Genomic DNA, 20,777 nt, shown 5'->3' with positions numbered 1-20,777 from the left:
GCTTAGTGTTCTCAGAAATATATTTTGTGCAGATTTAGTTTTCAATTTTTCTCTTTCTCGCTTTTTTTGGCCTACTGGTGCTTTGGTGAGCAACGCTTTAGAATCCTGACCCACTTTCCCCCGTGAGTCCAACCAGCTGGTCGGGACCAGCACGGCCAACCTGGGGACGTGTCACTGCATCCTCCAACCACAGCCGCGAGTCACGCGCTCGGCAGGAAAACACGCAAATACTCACAACAGGAACTTACCGGGATTTAGAAAATGTTCCGAATTTGTAAAAATTCTTCATTGCAGTGTCTCCCTGTAGGCACTTAAACGCCCGCCCCCGCCCCGTACTCTGCTCGCAAAGCGCGGCTCCTCCTGACGCCTGGGCCGCGGCTGGGACGTGGCGCAGCTGCCACTCACGGAAAAAAGGCATGAGAGGGCGCTTCGACATCACCGGTACACTTTATTCCTCGGGACATTACACGCTAACGCTCCTGGCGGAGCAGGTCAGTGCACTGAGTTCTGTTTCTGCGGAAAATGTGCACCTTCGAAAGTGTGTGACAGTCCCCGCGGACAGGGCCACCGCGGGTCCTCCGCGACGCAGGCACAAGAAGCAAATTCCTCCAGCCCTAAGCTGGCCTGTCCGGCCCGGACGCGAGAGACTGTTCTGCTCCGAGAAGAGCCCGCCGGGCGCCTCCCTGCGTGGCCCCCGCGGCAAGCGTCCCTCCCCGGCCGCCCTCGGAGCCTGTGCCCAGCCTGGCATGCATATGCTGTGGTTAAGGGTAAAGTTACAGGGTCAGTCACGTGTGTCCACGGCAGCGGCGTGCGACCTCACACGGACTCCTCGGTGGACAGCAGTAGTGGGTTGATGTACTCGAAGCCTTCGAACTCAGACTGGTCGATTCTCTTGATGACGTCCCTGCAAGCAAAGCGAGGAGAGGGAGGGGTGGCAGGCGGGGGTCACGTCCCTCGTGAGCGTCGCTGCCTGCGCGTACGACCGAGTCCTCCCCCCAGAGCCACGAGCGGCCGGGTCACCCACGCCAGGCTGCCTGCGCGGGGCTCGCCCGAGACGCTCCGCCTGCGTGTCCCCAGCGACGGGCAGGGCGCCCCGACCTCGCCCGGCCCGGCTCGCAGGACTTACTCGTCGTCGGGGGTCAGCTGCACGGGCTCGCTGGTGAACTGTGTGTCGAAGTTGTCCAGCCCGTAGTCGTCCGCTATCTGCGGCTGGAACGGCGGCAGGGCCTGCTTCTTCTCCAGCTGGGAAAACCACCCAGAGGGACCAGGTGAGCGCCGGGCACCAACTCTACCAGAATCGGTTTTTTACACATGCTTAGACCACAGAACGCATGGGAAGAAACAGCATTTCAATCTGCCCTGGATTTGAACGCTAATTCCTTTTTCTTAAAACAAAAATCTAGAAAATGGCCAAAGTCAGGAAAATTCCACTTGAGCTCAAAAATACCTAAAGTGCAGGCTGTGCCGGCCACGCATCCGGGAGGGACGGGAGCCCCGGCCACCCACTCGGAAGCCTCCACGACATCCGGGGTCTGCGCCCAGAGCGGCCACTGTCACTTAACCAGCCCATTGGGGGCTTTTCACATCTTAGGTCCCTGATCAAAAAGGCGCTGGGACTGGGCCACGACCCCCTGCCCACGCTGGTGCGGGATGAGCCCCCGTCCTGTCGGGACCCTCTTCCCGTCCGATCCGTGATCGGCTTGTTTCTGACTAGATACCGACACTCGCTAGGTGCTGCTCTGCAGAAGCAGGACTGGGCCTCTCCGTCCCGACAGGCCGCTGCCGGGCACAGGTGAGCACCCGCCACTCGCACCCCCTCGTCTGCTGACCAGGTCTGAACGCGGCCCCCGAATTCATGGGCCGGAAACGTGCTCCCAGGGCAGCGGCGTTGGGAGCGCACCCAGCAGGAGGCCCTGCCCCATGGATGGGTTCGTGCCGCTGGGACAGGGCTCGGGGGTGGGTCCCCTCCACCTTCTGCCCTGTGAGGACACTGTCCCCACCCGGGCCCAGTGGTCAGGGCGCCACCTTGGGAGCAGAGGTGCCAATTCTCCTGGCACCTTGACCTTGGCCTCCAGCCCACAGCAGTGAGAAGGAAACCTCTGCTCCCTGCGAAGTGCCCGGTCTCAGGCGTCCTGCTCCAGCAGCACTAAGGGACCAGGACACTCCTTGTCCCACCCACTCACTCCTCACTCGCCCTCTCGCCCACACGTCCCCAGGTATGTGCTGCGATCGTGTGCTGGGCTCATTCCTAAGAACTGAGGTCAGTCCGTGAGAGGAGACTCCGTCCCCCCTCGTGAAGCCACCACTCGACAGGCTGGAGCGCGGGAGGACGTCACGTCCGGCCAGCTCCCTGCCATGCCAGCCACACACGAGGCCGGGGAGCAAGGAACCCAAGCTCGGAGCCAGCCCCCTCGCCGGTGGGGCAGCCTAGTTCCAGCAACAGCACCAGGTCACTTGGGGGCCGCCACCGCCTTCCCTCTGGGGAGCCGAGAGAGCCACGCTCGGGAGCCCCCCGCCTGCATGGCCCCCCTGTCCAAGATGCTGGACCAGCCCACGGCCCGCTGGCGGGGGAGCAGGGCCGCGTCATGAACAAGGCCACCATCTGCCTCTGCCCACCAGCCTCCTCCCTCCATCGAGGGGCCCAGAGTGGGCACGGACACCAATCGTAACAAAAACCACAGCAGGAGTGGAATATTAAAAAAAAAAAAACAAAACCCTGCACCTTTTTGAAGACCTGTAAAAAGACAAATTCTACTACTGACATTGGTGGAAGAAATTAGGATGTCACGGAAATAGACAAACGCTTCCCAAATGAGGAAATGGGCCGGGCAAGGGTTGGGGACGTGGGGTCCCAGGGCCACACAGCCAGCAGCTCCCGCGGCCAACCGCCAGGTGGAGGGAACACGTTTGTCGCTGTGACGATGCCAGGGAGGTGCAGAGGAGGGAAGGGGGCTGTGCCGGCGGGCGGAGCGGAATCCTGTGTGCGCAGGAGCACCCCGGGGGCAGGGAGGGGCCGGGCTGGGTGAGGGTGGGCTGAGCCCCAGCAGGGCTGCAGGGACACAGATGTCCCCTTCATTCGCCTATCACCTGTATTCTCCATCAGCACGAAGTACCTTCCGATAAAAAGTGAAAAGGGAGACTGGGCAGGTGGCTCACGCCTGTGCTCCCAGCACTCTGGGAGGGTCGCTTGAGCCCAGGGGTTCAAGACCCGCCTGGGCAACACAGTGAGATCCCATCTCTACAAAAACTTTTTAAAAAATTAGCCCGGCGGGGTGGTGCCTGAGGTCCCAGCTACTCAGGTGTGAACAGAGCCGTGACGCTTTACCAGGTCCCAGTCGATGCTGCGGAAGAACGCGTGGGACTTAATGTCGGAAAATCCAGTCTGCGGCCGGCAGCCAAGCCTCTCTTTGGGGTCCTGGGGGTTAGAGGTCAGATAAGGACAAGTCAGCCCCGAGCAATGCAGCCCCCGACCCGCACACACGCCTGGCGGGAGACACCCGCTGCTCCCGCCCCCTGAGAGCTCTGGCACTCGGTGGCTCCCCACTGCTAAGCTTCACAGCCACAATTTCTCATTATTGTATTGGGTTAAGTGCGAATACAAATGGACGGTTCGCAGGATGCAGAGCTCAAACGTCAAAGCAGTTGAGCACTGAAGCCCGCTCACTGGGTGTGACAGGTGATGGCTCACTGGGCGTGACAGCTGGTGGCCTCGGCCGCCAGCACTGCTGAGACAGGGCGCTTGCAACCGCGAAGCAGACACCTCGTCACCACGGCTGGAAACATACCTTGTTTAAAAATCCCTTCAAAACGTGGGAGGCTTTGACGGACAGGAACCGGGGTATCCGGATCGGCTTCTCCAGAATGACTGCAAGGATGGGGGCCCGGTGAGCCTGGCGGCCCGTCCCACCCTTCCTACACCCCGGCAAGAGCCATAAGCCACGGCCCGCTGTGTCCTCCCTGGGTGGTGGCACGTGTGTGACCATGCGGGAGCCAACAGCTCCCCCTGCCCCCGCTGTCACAGGCGCACGGCGCCCCTGCACACTGGCCACCAGAGGACGCTGCAGGGCCCACCTGCATTCCTGGCCCCCAGTGTCCTGGCGGGACCCCCACCAGGAACAGATGTCTGGTGCTTCTGGGGGGCGGGGGGAGTCGACAACTGGCTGGGCACAGCCCCCGCCCAGCGCTCCAGGATGGGCACCTGGCTGGGGCACAGGAGAGTTCGCACTAAACAAGGACAGGTTCGGTTTCCCCGAGACTCTCAGTGAGCCACCCCACCCCACCGCCGTCCTCCAGCCGCGAGTCCCTGAGAGCCGGGGTGCGGGGAGGGTCTGCACAGAGGCACGGTCAGGTGTGCTTCCCGCAGCGCTGCACGTACCAACCTGGGGACCCCCGCCCACACCCTCGCAAAGGGGAGGACGCACACCTGCGAGGCAGGGAGGGCCCTGAGCGCAGACGGCCACGCACCTTGGAAAAGGTAGTCCTCCGTGTTCATGTCGGGGTTGTCGGTGATGATGTCGAACGGGGAGCGTCCCGCCATCATCTCAAACATGAGGACCCCCAGCGCCCACCAGTCCACGCTGAACCCTGCGGGGGAGAGCACACGGCCGTCATGCCGGGCCGGTGGCCGCGCGGGCTGCGGTTTGCTTTGACATGCGGGTCAACATGGGTGTGCGCGGCACAGCAGGCAGCAGGGACCCGGGGGAGTCTGTGTCGCCCACCCCGAGCTGAGGCTGGGCCCCGCGCCCCTCCCTGGGCGGCCTGGCTTCCCTCCGCCCCTCCTGGGGGCTGGTCTTTCCTTCCCGGCTGCAGAACTGTTTTCACGTTACGCCGTCCACCTCTGTGTGGGTGTCCCAGGGCGTCACTGGGCCTCTAGCTCTGCCCAGGGCATCTCTGTCCACACACAGGCCTAGAATACCAAACCCGCCAGCTCACTCCTTCCTCACACCTGCTTTCACGTAGCTAAGCTCGAAAAAGCCTCTGAGACAGCAAAGATACTGTCCTGTATTTTCTTGCGCTTTCATCGTTTTGGGTTTTTCATGTTCAGATAGTCAATCTGCTGGGATTGGATCTGAGTGCACGGGGGAGTGCGACACGCCGACTTCATTTGTTTTTTAATATGAAGGGGTGGGGGTTGTGAAGAGGGCTGCTCAGTGTCCTTGTTTTTGTTGAGACGGGGTCTCACTCTGTCGCCCGGGCTAGAGTGCCGTGGCATCGTCACAGCTCACTGCAGCCTCACACTCCTGGGCTCAAGAGATCCTCCTGCCTCGGCCTCCCGGGTAGCTGGGACTACAGATGCCACCACACCTGGCTGGGTTTTTTTCCTTGCCTTTTTGGTAGAGACGGGGTCTCACTCTTGCTCAGGCTGGTCTCGAACTCCTGAGCTTAAGTGATCCTCCTGCCTGGGCCTCCCAGAGTGCTGGGATGACAGGCGTGAGCCACTGCGCCAGGCCCTGACTTCAGTTTTGCTCAAGGACGGCCATCAACCTGCTCCTCCCTGCGTCCCCGTCCCGGGCTGGGCTCTAGACTTTCTTCCTGGCCACCAACCCTCTCTGGCCGCAGAGTGACGTCCATCGAGCAGCTTCCCGGGGGCCCAGTTACCCGACGGGGGCGGCCTGCCCACGCTGCCTGCCCCAGCCCCATTTTAATGGCAAAGAAAATGTGTGAAACATGTGAAGGCTCGTTTATGAAGACACTTCACTGGAAGCGCTAGAATGCAGAAGTGCCCGGGCGTGTGCAAACACGCACACACACGCGTGCAGCGCAGCACACACGCACACGCAGATGCACGCTATGTCCCATTGTTGTTTCACACCCAGAGAAGGGAGCCGAGCAGACACGCCCCCCAGTGTTCCTCGGTGCTCTCGGGGCCGCAGGGCCCTGGCGCCCACACTCTGCCGCCACGGGCAGCACCGCGGTTCTCCCACAGCCGCGGACGGGGGGGCCCTGGCTGTCTTTGCTGTCTGCACCCTTTCCTCCTCCCTGCCCGCGGCTCCTCGACAGCTGGAGCCCAGCGTCCTGCACCAGGATACACGCGAGGGGACACAGGAGGACCGCATGGGTTCTGGCGAGCGGCTGGGGAGAAAGCAGGAGTCGTGTGTGGCTTCTGCGTGTGAGACGGTCAGGAGCCGCCCTCCCTGGCTGCCGGCTGGGCCCTGAGCCCTTGTCTCGGACCCTTGGCAGGGTGGGCTCCAGGCAGGTCCCCCTCCCTGCCCCTGCCCCGAGGGGCCGGGCCGCATCCCACCCACGCGTGCCCCCGCGTGCCACACGGCCCCCACCCTGCCCGGCGCGGCGGTGCTCACCGTACTCCTCTCCCCGCAGGATTTCGGGCGCGATGTAGTTTGGGGTTCCGCAGAAGGTGCTCGTCGTGTCCCCGGGGCCCAGGCCTTCCTGTGGGGACAGAGCTGCCAGGAGGGCGGGAATCGCGCAGACACGACCCCGCGGGGGGAGGGGCGCCTGGGAAAGCTTCCCCGGGCAGCTCAAGGGAGAGGCGCCTCCTGCGCCCACCCAGGCGTCCGGGCCACCGCGGCGCTGTCCGGCCGTGACCGCGGGAGGGCGCGGCGCTCACCTTGCACATGCCGTAGTCCGTCAGCTTGATGTGCCCGTCGGCATCCAGCAGGACGTTGTCCAGCTTCAGGTCGCGGTAGATGATCCCTCTCTCGTGCAGGAAGTTGAGGGCGATGCAGATCTCCGCCGCGTAGAACCTGGGGCAGGCGACACCGGCATCAGCAGGGCCAGCGAGCGGCCGCCAGCCCCTCCCACAGACCCCCGTCCTCGGGGGACAGGGCACGGGGTTTGAAACTCGAGTGCGTGGGCCGCAGGACACAGACAGACGCTCGGCGTCGCTGGTCCGGGGGAAACGCAGACCAGGCCTACAAGGAGACACCCGGGACGGCGACTGCTGTCAAAACAGAAGTGACGCGCGGCAGGACGTGGGAGGAGACACTGGGCACTGCTGGGGGGGTCGAACGCGCAGCCCCTGCGGAGATCGGCACGGCTGTTCTTCCGGAAATCTGAGCAGAACTGTCGCCCAGCCATTCCCCGGCTGGGGGTCCACCCGAAGGGCTGGAGCAGGGTCTCTGGAGACCACCCGAGTGCCCTGCTCAGAGAGCCCAGTGTCCACCGAGGGACGGATGGGTAAACGGGTGTCACTCGGCCCGACAAGGAAGGACATGCTGACACCTGCTAAGCACGGACGGCCCTTGAGGACACGGTGCTCAGTGACATCAGCCGGACACAAAGGACAGACACACACGAGTCCCTGCACGCGAGGTCCTCAGGACCCCCAGATCCCCAGAGCTGGGAAGTGGGGCGGTGGGTGCGGGGCTGTTGGTGTCTCAGGGACAGTTTCACTGGAGGAAGGTGGAGAGCTCTGGAGGTGGCAGGGTGACGGCTGCACAGCAGCGTGGATGTGCTGAATGCCACCGAACTGTGCACTTAAAGGTAGTTAAAATGCCAAGTTTTGTGTTGTGTGTATTTTCCCACAGTTAAAAAAAATCAAATGTGTGGGTGGTGTGCTGCTTTTCACTTATGGCACCCAGCAGCCCCGGCTCCCACCTGTCCCGGCTCCCACCTGGCCCAGTACCCATCTGGCCCAGCTCCCACCTGGCCAGGACCCACCTGTCCCAGCATCCTCCAGTCCCAGCTCCCACCTGTCCTGGCTCCCACCTGGCCAGGACCCACGTGTTCCAGCATCCTCCAGTCCCTGCTCCCACCTGGCCTGGCCAGCTCCTCACCTGGCATGTTCCTCCGGGAGCTTCCTCTGTCTCTGCATGTGGAACATGAGGTCCCCGCCGTTGACGTATTCTATGACCAGGAACAACCTGGGCAGGAGAGAGGGGATCACGGGATGAAATCACCGCAAAGTCAACCTCGCTTGGACAAGAGCGCGCCGTGAGCAGCCTCGTCAGCTGGCCCCTCCCCAGGAAGTGTGTGTGCTCGCGCTCTCTCTCTCTCTCTCTCCCCCCCGCCCCCCGCCCCCACAGAGGCCTGGATGGAGCAAAGAGCTGCGCCCCCCCACCCCAGCAGCAGAGAGGGGCTGACGCAGGCGGGCAGGGAGGAGTCACATGGTGACATGGTCCAGCAGACGATAGCTCTTGGCCGCTGTGTCCAGGTGGACCCCAGGGAGGGCAGTGTGGGGGGCCCAGGAGTGAGGGCAGCGTCTGTCTCCAGGTGAGGCCAGAGGGGCAGGGCCAGGGCGGGGCCGGGACACAGCTGACCAGAGCTGCCGCGGGTGACCCCGAGGAGACAGAGGGAGCTGGGGGGAGTCCGGGTGGGAGCCTGGCCGCCAGGACCCAGACTGTGCCGGCGTGGGGATGGCACCACAGGCCGCAGGGGCCTCCAGGCCCGATGTGGCCACAGTGCGTGTGAGACGCTGCCAGCCCTCCAAGTGGGCAAGCTGGGGCGGCCGCTGGGGTCAGGGAGGTCAGGCGGGACGCGGTGTCCAGGTTTCATCACCGTGACCACAGCGTAAGGAACCGACATCCACTGATGTCACCTGGACCACGCACAGGCCAGTCACACCTCAAGACAACCGACCGTGTGGTTTCTTTCACCAATAAGATCTTTCCCACATTCCCTGAGATTCAATTTTCAAAATTACATTCACATACACTTTTCCAGAAATCCCCTGCTGGGGGCTCCTGGCGGGTTTTTAGGCCAAGGCCCCTCCGGCGCCCGAATCGTTCGTTTGCCTCTGAAACGTCGGCTCAGGGGCGCGGGGAGGAAACGGGGGCGGCACTGAATCCACGCGCCTCTCTCGTTCCCGGGCTCGAGCTCGGGCCGCCAAAGTCCGACCCGGCCCTCTGACGTGCCAACTCGCCGCTGGGGCGTGCCGTCCCTGCCCCGCCTCCCCCGAGCTCCCGAAATGAAGCCAGGGAGGGCGGAGGTCACCCCCACCAGCAGTGACACGGCTGCAAATCACCTAGGAGGCTGTCAAGTGTGTGCCGAGCCTGGAAGCAGCTCCCGTATGTATACAGGCAGCTGCTGAACACACACACGGAAACCAGAACAGAAGGCCGAGCACCAGGGAGGAGCCAGGGGTTTCCACTGGGCACCACCCCGAACGGACGCCCAGCGCACGGGGGCAGGGCCGGCTGCCCCTCTGCTCGTCTGCTTGCCTCCAAAGGACGCGCTTTGGAATTCTCCGGCAACCCTGCCCGGCACTGCTGCTCGTTTTGTGAACCAGGTGTTCCTGGAGCAGGACACGGCCTCACTCCCGTGCACACTGTGGCTGCCGCAGGGACCGGCCCCCGAGCACGCGTGCCGGGAACCGCGCTGGGCACATGCCAGTGTTAACTCAGTGGTCCCAGCCTTCGCACGAGGAAGTTCTGCGAACGTCGTCTGGTCCATGGACAACTAAGACCTAAAAACTACTCAAAAAAGGGTTTTAAGAAGTATTTATTTAAAACTCGTGGGGTGACGTCAAAGCACAGGACTTACATCGTTTGCTACCCCCAGGAATCGTGTGCCCAGGAACCACTCCGACAGCCCCGCGGGGCGCTCCCGGGAAAGGCCTCGGCGCCTCTGGATTCGTTTCCGCTTTACGGGATAACGGATTTTTACACCAGGGACAAAGGCAGAGCCGTTTCCGGAGACCATGGAGACGAGCACCAGCTCTGGAGAAAAGCCTGGACACGATGCCTGGGGAAGCCGGAAGCTTCAGGGAGACACTGAAAGCCTGGAGGAGCAGAAGCCGGGCAGCTTCCTTTTCCCGTCTGGACAAAAGCCGTCACGGGAGCGTCACGGGAGCTCCGCGAAAGCCATTTCTTCACGGCGGTCTCGGCCCGGGGCGCCCCGTGGGTCCGCGAGAGCACACGTAATCTGCACCGTCCTTGCGCTCGGGCTGCAGTGACGGGAGGGTTTTGTTCTTTGTTAAAGCAGCCGCGTCCCTTCCGATCTTTTTCGTCTGCCGAGTACATCTTAACACCACTCTGCACTTCTTCACAGCAAACACCACAGCCTGGTCCTGACCCCTCTGGACTGTGGCTCAGGGCGAGCGGCCGCTGTGACAAAACACCCAGGTGTCCACGGCAGAGCACGGCCAAGTTCACACCTCTCCTCATGCCAGCGCCCTGTGGGTGCCCGGCAGCGGGCGCCCTCCCCGCAGCGGTGCCAAGCTGGGATCCTCCCGTCTCCGGCTTCCGCTGCCCCTTCCTGCCCGGTGGCCCCCCTGCGGTCAGAGCTTCCCCGGGAGGCTGGGGGGGTGTGGCAGGGCCTGGGCTGCCCCCGCTCCCCCCACCCACACACTCTCCGCACCGAGTAGGGGGAGAACAGTCCTGGGGTCTCCTCAATAAGTAATAAAATGTGCCAAAATTAGTGAAAATTAACAAAAACATCCATCAACGACAACCAAAGAGAAAGGGGCACAACAAATGCGAGACCCAGGTCCTGACCCGCCGCGCCCGGCCCCCCAGAGGGACGGGGCAGGGGCCACCTGCGTGTAGGCAGGGCCGCGGCCCGAGGACGCTCACAAAGCTCCCGGAAGGCGCTGGGCCTGGGCTTCCCCCTCGGTGCAGCCGACCTGATCCTACAAGATCCTACAGCACGGCCACCCCCGCCCGGCGCAGGGGACACCGAGGGCAGGGCCACAGGGCGCTGAGAATCGAGAGCGCAGTCTGTGCACAGTTTTCCTGGAACGTTGCGCGCACACTTCCTTACACACGGCCTACGGCTGCTTTTGCGCCAGAACAAGCCGTCACCGCGGAGACCGTGTGGCCCACGAAGGAGAAAGTGTTTTCTCTCTGGCCCTTTAAGAGCGAGTTTGCCGAGCGCTGGTGTAAGCAGTGACAAGGACAACACTAGCCGTGTCCACGGCCCTCACTGCGGCCAGGCCCGACCGAGCCGTCTGCGCGTTTACTCATCTGAGCCAACAGCATGAAGTGAGTTCTAGCGTTTCCCCTATTTTATAGATGGGGAAACCGAGGCACAGCGAGGGTGACTGGCCTTTCCAAGGTCACACAGCTACCGGCTGATAAGACCCAACACTGGGCAGCCTGGGTGAGTGCAGAACCCACCCGTGGGAACCCAGCCGGGTTTGTCCCCACATCACAGCGGTGGCCCCGAGGGCGACGGGGCCCCAGAGAGAACTGGCGGGAGGCAGGAGACAAGGAGTCAGCGTGACACGGGTCCTCAGAGCAGAGACAAGGAGTCAGGGCGAGACGGGTCCTCAGAGCAGAGAGAAGGAGTCAGGGCGACACGGGTCCTCAGAGCAGAGAGAAGGCAGAGGGAGGGACAGAGAGGAGACACAGAGGCTGAGGCTCGAGGGACAACCTGAGGACGGAATCGCTGTCACCACAGGGTGTGGCCAGAAACCGGATCCCCACCCAGAGAAAGCTGCAGGGACGTTAAGGCACTGAGAAGGACACTCACAGGTAAGAAACGGTGACAAAGCCGATCCAATAGAAGGATCTTTTTTTTTTTTTTTTTTTTTTTTTTTTTTTTGAGACAGAGTCTCGCTCTGTTGCCCAGGCTAGAGTGAGTGCCGTGGCGTCAGCCTAGCTCACAGCAACCTCAAACTCCTGGGCTTAAGCGATCCTACTGCCTCAGCCTCCCGAGTAGCTGGGACTACAGGCATGCGCCACCATGCCCGGCTAATTTTTTCTATATATATTTTTAGTTGGCCAGATAATTTCTTTCTATTTTTAGTAGAGACGGGGTCTCGCTCTTGCTCAGGCTGGTCTCGAACTCCTGAGCTCCAGCGATCCGCCCGCCTCGGCCTCCCAGAGTGCTAGGATTACAGGCGTGAGCCACCGCGCCCGGCCTCTTTTTTTTTTTTTGAGACAGAGTGTCACTTTGTTGCTCAGGCTAGAGTGAGTGCCGTGGCATCAGCTTAGCTCACAGCAACCTCAGACTCCTCGGCTTAAGCAATCCTACTGCCTCAGCCTCCCGAGTATCTGGGACTACAGGCATGCGCCACTATGCCCGGCTAATTTTTTCTATATAGATTTTTAGTTGTCCATATATAACGTCTTTCTATTTTTAGTAGAGACAGGGTCTCGCTCTTGCTCAGGCTGGTCTCGAACTCCTGACCTCGAGCAATCCACCCGCCTCGGCCTCCCAGAGTGCTAGGATTACAGGCGTGAGCCACCACACCCGGCCCTTTTTATTTTTTGAGACAGGGTCTCACTCTGTCACCCCAGCTGGAGTGCAGTGTCGCCATCATAGCTCACTGCAGCCTCCAACTCCTGGGCTCAAGCCATCCTCCTGCCTTGGCCTCCCTAGTAGCTGGGACTACAGGTGTGCACCACCACACCCGGCCAAATTTTCTATTTTTTGTAGACATGGGGGTCTCCATTTATTTCCCAGGCTGGTCTCGAACTCCTGGCCTCAAGCAATCCTCCCCCCTTGGCCTCCAGAGTGCTGGGATTACAGGCATGAGCCACTGCACCCGGCCCCAGCAGAAGGCTATGTTGTCTGAAGAAACCTTCCAGTGGGGAGTGGGGGTGGGCTGGCCCGGGATTTCTCTGTGGAGGATGAACACAGAACACACACGCGAAACACCTGTGCGCCTCTGAGGGCAAGTGTGGCCCGGGGCGGGTGGGGCAAGCGCAGGGTCCTCCCCGCACACGCCCGAGTCAGGGGACACTGCCGAGCAAGGAAACGGACACCTTAGGAGGAAGCAACACAGGGAACCACTATGGCAGGGTGGGGTGAGGATGTCGCCACCTGGGAAACGGCAGGATCGACATTAATAAACCCAGGAGGCAGAGGGAGAGGGGCCACCCTCCCGCAGCGTCCCGGGGAATCCCACCAAGATAATTCCATGCTCTTTAGAATCAGGAAAAATTTAAATGCCCTCATCCTTCCCCAGCACACCTGGTGCCCAGCCCAGGCAAGCCCCTCCTCTGTCCTCCTGCACGGCTGTCCCCAGTGAGGCCCTCGGGCTGGGCCCCTCCCACACGGTCGCAGCCACGGCCCCCGCTCCCTCTCCACGCGGTCCCGCGACACGGGCCGGTGCACACGTGCACCCTGTGCTCTGTAGTCCTCCGCGGCACCGCACCTGCCAGTGCCGGCGACTGGTTGCGGGGAGTCACTTTCCGCTGTTAGGAAAGCTGTCTGCCTCTCCAGAGCCGCGGCAGGTGTTAAAGTCCCACGTACAGAGAATAGCAGACGAAGAATCCAGCCGGATTAAGTGGCAGCTACTGTCTATTAACAGCAGCCACCTGGAGCCAGGAAGAACTTGCTCAGTATCTGCCTCGGCACGAGGCCTGTGACGCGTCCCTGAGCCAACACAGTGTGTCCGTGTGCTCTAACGGGCACTGCTGGGTTAGGGGAGGAAAGAAGAATCCTTATTGTCCCCCATGCAGAGACCCCTTTGTGACAGCCAAGCCCCGCAGACACGTCACCGCTTTATTTATCGAATTTCCCCTGCGGGCTGCCGGGGAGCCACAGCACTGCCCGGAGTCATCCGGTTTCCTGTTTGTGCGTGATCCTGCCGGGAAGTCAGGACATGGGACACTTGTCCGGCCCCTAGCACCAGGCCCACGGCAAACCTCAGGGTGACAGTTTCAGCGAGAAAGCAATGAGCCAAGAGAAAGTCCTCCTAAAACCCACAATTACCTCCCGTGGCCAGGGAGGAGCGGCCACGCGCCCAGCACACCCGCCTGGGGGAGGTTCCTTTGGAACCCGGTGGGGCTGCTGGCGGCCAGATCCCCCCAGGAGTCCCGGTGGCTGTGCTGTCGAACCTCTGCACAGTTGGGGAGGATTCCTCCTTCTACACACGCTGCCGGTTCTGTCTCTCTGCAGAACCCGACCACACGACGCTGAACACCTGCTCCCTTCTGGGTGCCTGGAACTCGGTACGTGTCAGACAGACGGTCCCGACGTGACCGGCTCCCCCCCCCCCCCCCCCCCCGCGAAAACCCTGAGTTGTCACAGCTGCTGCTGCAGGGACGGGGGGAGGACTCTTGGAAGCATGTACTGGGTTCTTCTGAATTTGCCCTCCACACCGTTTGTCTGTGCCAGTTTTGCTTTCTCCTCTAGTTTGCAGTGAACCTTGGCCTTGAGTACGACCATGCGCAAGTCCTGGAGTCGCCTTAGTGAATCACTGAACCTGGGGTGGCCTTGAGGACTCGACACAGAACATACTCAAATAATTTTTCCAATAAACAAATCAGGTGAGTCCAAGTCAACTGGCCCAAAGAAATTCTGAACAGAGCATGGACTTAATATTCTAGAACACTAGTTTTCAAGCTTCTTTAAAGTGTATGAGTGAGGCTGTTAGTCCTTATTAATTAATTCCACCAGTCAGTAAGAGCCACAGCACAGAAACCTGCCTCCCCGCGCACTCTGGCCGCCCCAGCGCCAACTCAATGCCAGCATCCAGTGGGTGCTTTCCATAAATGTTTCGTAAGTGGAATTAAATAACTTAAGTGCAGATTATTAAATTTACTTAATATGACACCAACCAACGAGAACAACAACGAGACTTTGATGACCCAAAACCCTCCTGCCTGCAACTGGGACAGCCCAAGGACCACGGCCGAACCCGCAGGCCAGACTCAGCTTCCTGCGGTTCAGGAAGCAGAACACCAGGACACCTTTCTCTTCCTTACCGGCTGGTCGTCTGGAAGCAGGAGTGTAAGCCGACCAGGAAGGGGTTGCTGGAAGCCTGCTCAAACACGTGCTTCTCCGTCTGCACCCAGTCAATGTCCTGAAATAGAAAACAGGGCGTGTTAATGAGGCTCTGGCACTTCACAGGCATCCTGGGGAAGGGAGGGCAAGGGGGGAAAGCCTCTCTTCTCTGCTTTCCGGAAGACAATGCAGAGGGAAGATGCGCTAGATGCATCTCCACCACTGTCACCGTCCACCCCACCTCCACCACCATCACCATCATCATTGACATCGATCGTCCCGCACCCCCACCTCCACCTCCCCCACCATCACCATCACCACCATCAATCATCCATCTACTCCCACCTCCGTCACCATCACCGTCACCATCATCATCACCATAAATCATCCATTCACCCCCACTATGACCATCATCACCATCATCTCCAATCATCCATCCAGCCCCACATCCATCACCATCACCATCAATCATCCCTCCACCCCCACCATCACCATCATCACCATCATCTCCAATCATCCATCCACCCCCACCTCCATCACCATCACCGTCACCATCATCATCACCATCACCATAAATCATCCATTCACCCCCACTATGATCATCATCACCATCATCTCCAATCATCCATCCAGCCCCACATCCATCACCATCACCACCATCAATCATCCATCTACTCCCACCTCCCTCACCATCACCATCACCATCATCATCACCATCACCATAAATCATCCATTCACTCCCACTATAACCATCATCACCATCATCTCCAATCATCCATCCACCCCCACATCCATCACCATCACCATCACCATCAATCATCCCTCCACCCCCACCATCACCATCATCACCATCATCTCCAATCATCCATCCACTTCCACCTCCTCCTCCACCTCCACCACCATCATCACCACCATCAATCATCCCTCCACCCCCACCACCACCATCATCACCACCATCACTCATCCATCCACTCCCACCTCCATCACCATCACCATCATCATCACCATCACCATAAATCATCCATTCACCCCCACTATGACCATCATCACTCTCATCTCCAATCATCCATCCAGCCCCATCTTCACCACCATCACCATCATTATCACCATCACCATCATCACCATCATACATCTATTCCTATCTCTACCACCACTATTACCATCGTCATCATCACCACCACCACCATCACAACCAAAATCACTATTACCATCACCATCATCACCACTAGCATCATCACCATCGTCATCACCATCAATCATCCATCCACCCCACCTCCGTCACCACCACCACCATCATCATCATCACCATCACCACCATCATTTAGCACCATCACCAAAGCCACCAGCTCTACAGTACGGTGACCTCTGGCTCTGGGTTTTCTACACGCTGCCTCACATGTTCCCCATGACAGTTCTCAGAGGTGGATATTATCTCCACTTAAGACATGAGCAAACTGAGGGTGGAGAGTTAAACCAATTCTCCAAGGTCCCACAGCTACTGGTGATAAGCGGGGGCCAGGCCCACACCCCCCTCCAGAGCCGAGGCCCCCACCACAGGGCCGCCTCCCCCCATTCCTGGAGCTCAGCAAAATGCTGTGATATCAGAGTCAACCTCAGGGTCACCAGGACTGCACAGCGCCAGTCAGCCCCGTCCCAGCACGTGGAGCTGCATGGGGCTCCCAAGCCTTCCTCGACACCCCTTGTCTTAGGGATTAGGAAGATGGGAAGGAAAGGGACAGGTCCCAAATAGTGCTGCTGTCCCTTGAGGGGTTTTGGAAACACATTAGCAAACTTTTAGTGAGCATCTGTCTAGTGAGCCCCAGAAGGTCCACGGTTCCTCCTCCTCGAGGCTCGGTCCTCAGTGTCATTCCCAGGAGACACAGGGGAATGGCCTCAGATGCCATTTCTCCAGGCCCCAAGCCACACCGCTTATCCAACGGCCACTCAGCACGAGACTTGGGCATCTCACGCCTCCAAACAGACCACAAACCGAGCTGTTCGCTGGCCCCCATCTGTCCCCAGCTCCGACGGGTTGGCTGTGACCTCCCCGTCCCTCAGCTCCCACATGAGGTCAGGCCACCAGCACCCCCACCCAGCTGTATCTGTGCAGGACGTTAGTGTCTGATTCTTATTCTATCTACAACTGATCACCCAAACAGGAGGGGAACCCCCGAGGGGGACCTGCCACGTCCAAGGCACAGGTGGCACCGCACCATGCAGGGCCACCGCGCAGAGTCAGAGGACGAAGGTGCTGTCGGTGACTGAGGGAACACGAGGCAGTTCTGGCCCTTGAGAGCGCAGTCTCCTTTTTGGGAGAAAGAATTTACTAGAAACTATCGAGACTTTGAGGCCCCAGACCTGGATAAGGAGTGGGCGACAGCCATGGGACGGAGAGGCGGGAGGCCTGCCCTGATCACTAAGTTACTGCCTCTTGGATGTGGCTCTGAAGTGGCCTGCAGAGCCCTGACAGCTGCCGGTGGCTCCTGCCCTCCTCGGGCCCTGCTCGCGTGGATGCACGTGGCCCGGACGCGCCAGGCCCTGCTTCCTGCCCTCGCCGCCCTCCCCCGCCTCCCTGCGGTCCCGGGCACGCTCCGCACGGCCTGGCCAAAGGGTGGAAACGGCGCAGATTTCACTCATTGGATGAATCAATGAGCAAAACGTGGTCCATCCCTGAATGTCGCTCAGCCTGACACAGGCTACACCATGGACAGACCTGACAACACTGTGCGGAGTGAGAGAAGCCGGACACGGAAGGCCACATAGGGTGTGGCTTCCTCTTACGCGACATGTCCAGACAGGTAACTGCACAGAGACAGAGCGTGGACTGCTGGTTTCCAGGGGCTGAAGTGGAGGGACCTGGAGTGACAGCTTAACGGGCAAGGGGTCTCCTGCTGGGCGATGGAACGTCCCGCAACCAGACAGAGGTGACAGCTGCACAACATTGTACCCCAATGTACTAAATGCCACCAAATTATTCACTTTAACATGATTAAAATGGAAAATTTTATGTGCATTTTGTACCAGTACGTACAACTAAAAGAAAATAAGACACAAAGTCAGAATTAAGATCCCAACAAATAAACCACTGGTCCTGTCACCAGGATGTCGTCCTCAGAAGCCACCGAGTGGGAAGGTTTGCTGCCCGAGGCTGCGACAGCCCAGTGCTTCCCGCACAGCAGGGGCCTCTCATGGCACAGAATGGGACAGCAACTCTGGGCACCTCCCTGTTCCACCCTGTCACCTGCCCCGTCCAGCTCAACTCAAGGGATTTCACAGCAAGCGTGATGACATCATCAAACTCAACTATGGTCACAGGCTGCAAAGCGACCTTTTAGTCGAAGACAGACTGCATATTGGCAGTGGTCCCATGAGACTGTAACACTGTATTTGTTTGTTCTTTTGAGACAGGGTCTCACTCTGTCACCTGGGCTAGAGTGCTGTGGTGTCATCGTAGCTCACAGCAACCTCAAACGCCTGGGCTCAAGTGACGCTCCTGCCTCAGCCTCCCAAGTAGCTGGGACTAAGGTATGCGTCACCACGCCTGGCTGAGTTTTCTGGGGTCTCATCTTGCTCAGGCTGACCTCAAGCGATCCTCCCACCTCGGCCTCCCAGAGTGCTGAGATTACAGGTGTCAGCCACCACGCCTAGCCTATAATACTACATTTCTTACTGTATCTATTCTACGTTCAGAAGTTTAGATATACAAGTGCTTACTGCTGTGTTACGACTGCCAGGAGCGGTGGGCTGGACCACGCAGCCTGGGTGTGGGCTGGACACACGATGTGGGGGTATCTCAGCGCCTAACGACGCATGTCCCGGAACATACCGCTGCCGTTAGTGCGTGACCCTGCTCTGACTTTGCAACTCATGAACTCCACAAATATAAGACCGGGACTCCCACTGCAAAGATTCGTTCCCCTAAAACCCAAAGCACTTGTGAAACAGCCTTTGAACGCCCTCCCTGCACCCAGGTGAGCCCAGCGCTCACCTCGTCATCGTGGACCAGCTCCTTCTTCACCACCTTCATGGCGTAGATCTGGTCGTTCTTCTTCAGCCGCACCAACAGGACCTTGGCATAGCTCCCGCGCCCGATGACTCTGATGAGGTCGAAGTCCTGCAGCCCGAGCCCCTGAGAGATCTTGATCCCGTCCATGCCGTCGATGACCGGCTTAAGGTCCTGGGAGGGAGAAGGCAACCAGGTGGGCGGGGAGCGGGGAGGCTCGTGCAAGGGTCAGTCACACCTCGCTCGTGCCAGTGGGACACAGGCCAGGCCCTCGGGACTCAGAGCTCCATGGGCCGTGGCGTCCTGACTCTGCTCTATGTCCTGCACATCCTCCCTTGACTCACGTCTAATCGGGGCATGAAAATTGAGCACCGAAGGCTGTTCATTCCCACAGACCACGGCTCGGGTCACGAGCTGCAGGTGGCCCCTCCGGCAACAACATGGGACACCCAGGACCCCAGCCCCACTGGGTTGGGCTGAGAAGTGGCTGAAGGGTCACTCGGCCCAGGGCCATCTGAGCTGGGACCAGGAGTGAGCTGGGCACGGCTGCACGGTCAGGGCCCTCCCCTGGGGTCACAAAGCATGACCAGCTCTGTCTGCCCAGATCTGCCCACCCGCCACGCGAGCGGCATGGAAGTGCGTCACCAAAGAGGACGGCGGCCAGTTACGGACAGAGCCTGTCACCGCAGAGTATCTCTGGCAAGGGCGTCTGTGGTGGGGGAAGGAGCGTCGGTCTGGGGACAGAATGCGTTTTGCTTTTTGAGGCTCCTGCCTACTTCCAGACGCAGAGCAGCCAGGTAGAAGGAGCAAGTCCTGGGGGTGGCACTGGTTTCACTGGGGAGGCCACGGCCTCCCGAGACAGAGCTGTTCCTGAGGTTTTGTGACAGAAGTTGGGAACACCGGTGTGCTCTGTTCTTGCTCGGGATTTAGCACCCAGAGCTGGCCGCAGACACGAAGCCGAATGGAACTCGAGTTGGGGAATGACACAAACAGGCAGAGGGTTTTCCAGACCAGGAAGACCCAAGAGGGCAAAGAAAGTAAGACTTTGTGCAGATACAATTTGACAGAAATTGCAGCTCAAAAGCCAGCCCGGGACCGCTCTGCGGTGGGGTGGAGAGGGCACTGGGAGCCCCCACAGCCTCACCCAGTGTGTGGACCCCAAACCACCCATGGGGATCCGTTGAGGGGGTGCCCAAAGCAAGGCCCAGGAATAAGGACCACCTCCTAGATGCCTACAAGTCCCAGTTCTCACTGATGTTCAGCGCCAGGTCCACAACACGTCCAGGACACGGCTCTGTTTCCACGACTGCCCAGAAATGAGCTAATGAACTTTCGAAAGGGACACTGGACAGTTCTGCACACACTCACCTCAGAATCGTCTTTAATGTTGTCATGTTTCCGGGTTGAAGAAATATAAGCAACTAGTGGAGAGAGGTGGGGAAGAAAAGGACATTACAGGTGTTGTCAGGAACATGGCCCGAGAACACAGCGATCTTGTGGGCTCTCATTCCTCTGCAGGGAAGCCGTGGCCTAGGCCAAGGCAGCTGAGCTCAGGGCGAGTCCACAGAGCAGCCACAACTGAGCCTAGTTTAGAGTCTTGGGAAAATGCAGCTTCCTGGGCCCCACCCAGACCTGAACATGGGAGTGGAGCCTGGGGATTTGCATTCATGACACACTTTCCCAGTGAGTCCTCCAGAAACAATTAGTCACAAGATTTTGGTGTCCAGCCTTCCAGTCTTTGGTCCTAACAGAGTGCAGATGAATGGGTGGATGGGTGCATGAGTACATGAGTGGGTGGATGGATGATGGATAGGTGGATGGTGGATGATGGATGGATGGATGGATGAGTGGATAGATGGATCGATGGATAATGGGTGAATAATGGATGGATGATGGATGGATGCATGATGGATGTATAGATGGATGATGGATGGATGGATTTATGGGTAGATTATGGCTGGCTGACTGGACGGATGGAAGATGATGGATGGATTATGGATGGATGAATGGATGGATGGACTTATGGATGAATAGATGGCTGGCTGGCTGGATGGAAGATGCTGGATGGATGGATGATAGATGAATGGATAGATGGATGAATGATAGATGGATTTGTGGAGGGATGGAAGTACGGATGATGGATGGATGGATTTACGGGTGGATGATGGCTGGGTGGCTGGATGGACAGATGGAGGACAATGGA

The 20,777-nt window shown here is 59.5% G+C and overlaps 1 protein-coding gene across 2 annotated transcripts in view; it reads right to left on the bottom strand.

Moving 5' to 3' along the window:
- Nucleotides 1–206: 206 nt before the first annotated feature.
- Nucleotides 207–20,777, bottom strand: part of PRKCZ (protein kinase C zeta) — an 85,768-nt gene continuing 65,197 nt past the window's right edge. The window contains exons 8-18 of one of the 2 annotated variants that reach the window (XM_069464697.1): nucleotides 19,943–19,995; nucleotides 18,560–18,748; nucleotides 14,553–14,650; nucleotides 7,734–7,820; nucleotides 6,566–6,701; nucleotides 6,300–6,387; nucleotides 4,465–4,584; nucleotides 3,786–3,865; nucleotides 3,326–3,415; nucleotides 1,127–1,242; nucleotides 207–904 (exon numbers count right to left, since the gene is read on the bottom strand). In XM_069464697.1, the coding sequence (XP_069320798.1) occupies nucleotides 817–904; nucleotides 1,127–1,242; nucleotides 3,326–3,415; nucleotides 3,786–3,865; nucleotides 4,465–4,584; nucleotides 6,300–6,387; nucleotides 6,566–6,701; nucleotides 7,734–7,820; nucleotides 14,553–14,650; nucleotides 18,560–18,748; nucleotides 19,943–19,995 (1,145 nt within the window). In that variant the 3' untranslated portion in view covers nucleotides 207–816. The remainder of the gene's footprint in view (nucleotides 905–1,126; nucleotides 1,243–3,325; nucleotides 3,416–3,785; nucleotides 3,866–4,464; nucleotides 4,585–6,299; nucleotides 6,388–6,565; nucleotides 6,702–7,733; nucleotides 7,821–14,552; nucleotides 14,651–18,559; nucleotides 18,749–19,942; nucleotides 19,996–20,777) is intronic. The other variant, XM_069464699.1, reaches the window with a different exon arrangement.

The sequence above is a fragment of the Eulemur rufifrons genome, unplaced genomic scaffold, assembly GCF_041146395.1.
Source record: "Eulemur rufifrons isolate Redbay unplaced genomic scaffold, OSU_ERuf_1 scaffold_84, whole genome shotgun sequence".
NCBI classification, from domain to species: domain Eukaryota; kingdom Metazoa; phylum Chordata; class Mammalia; order Primates; family Lemuridae; genus Eulemur; species Eulemur rufifrons.
This window is presented reverse-complemented; position numbering and strand designations above follow the sequence as displayed.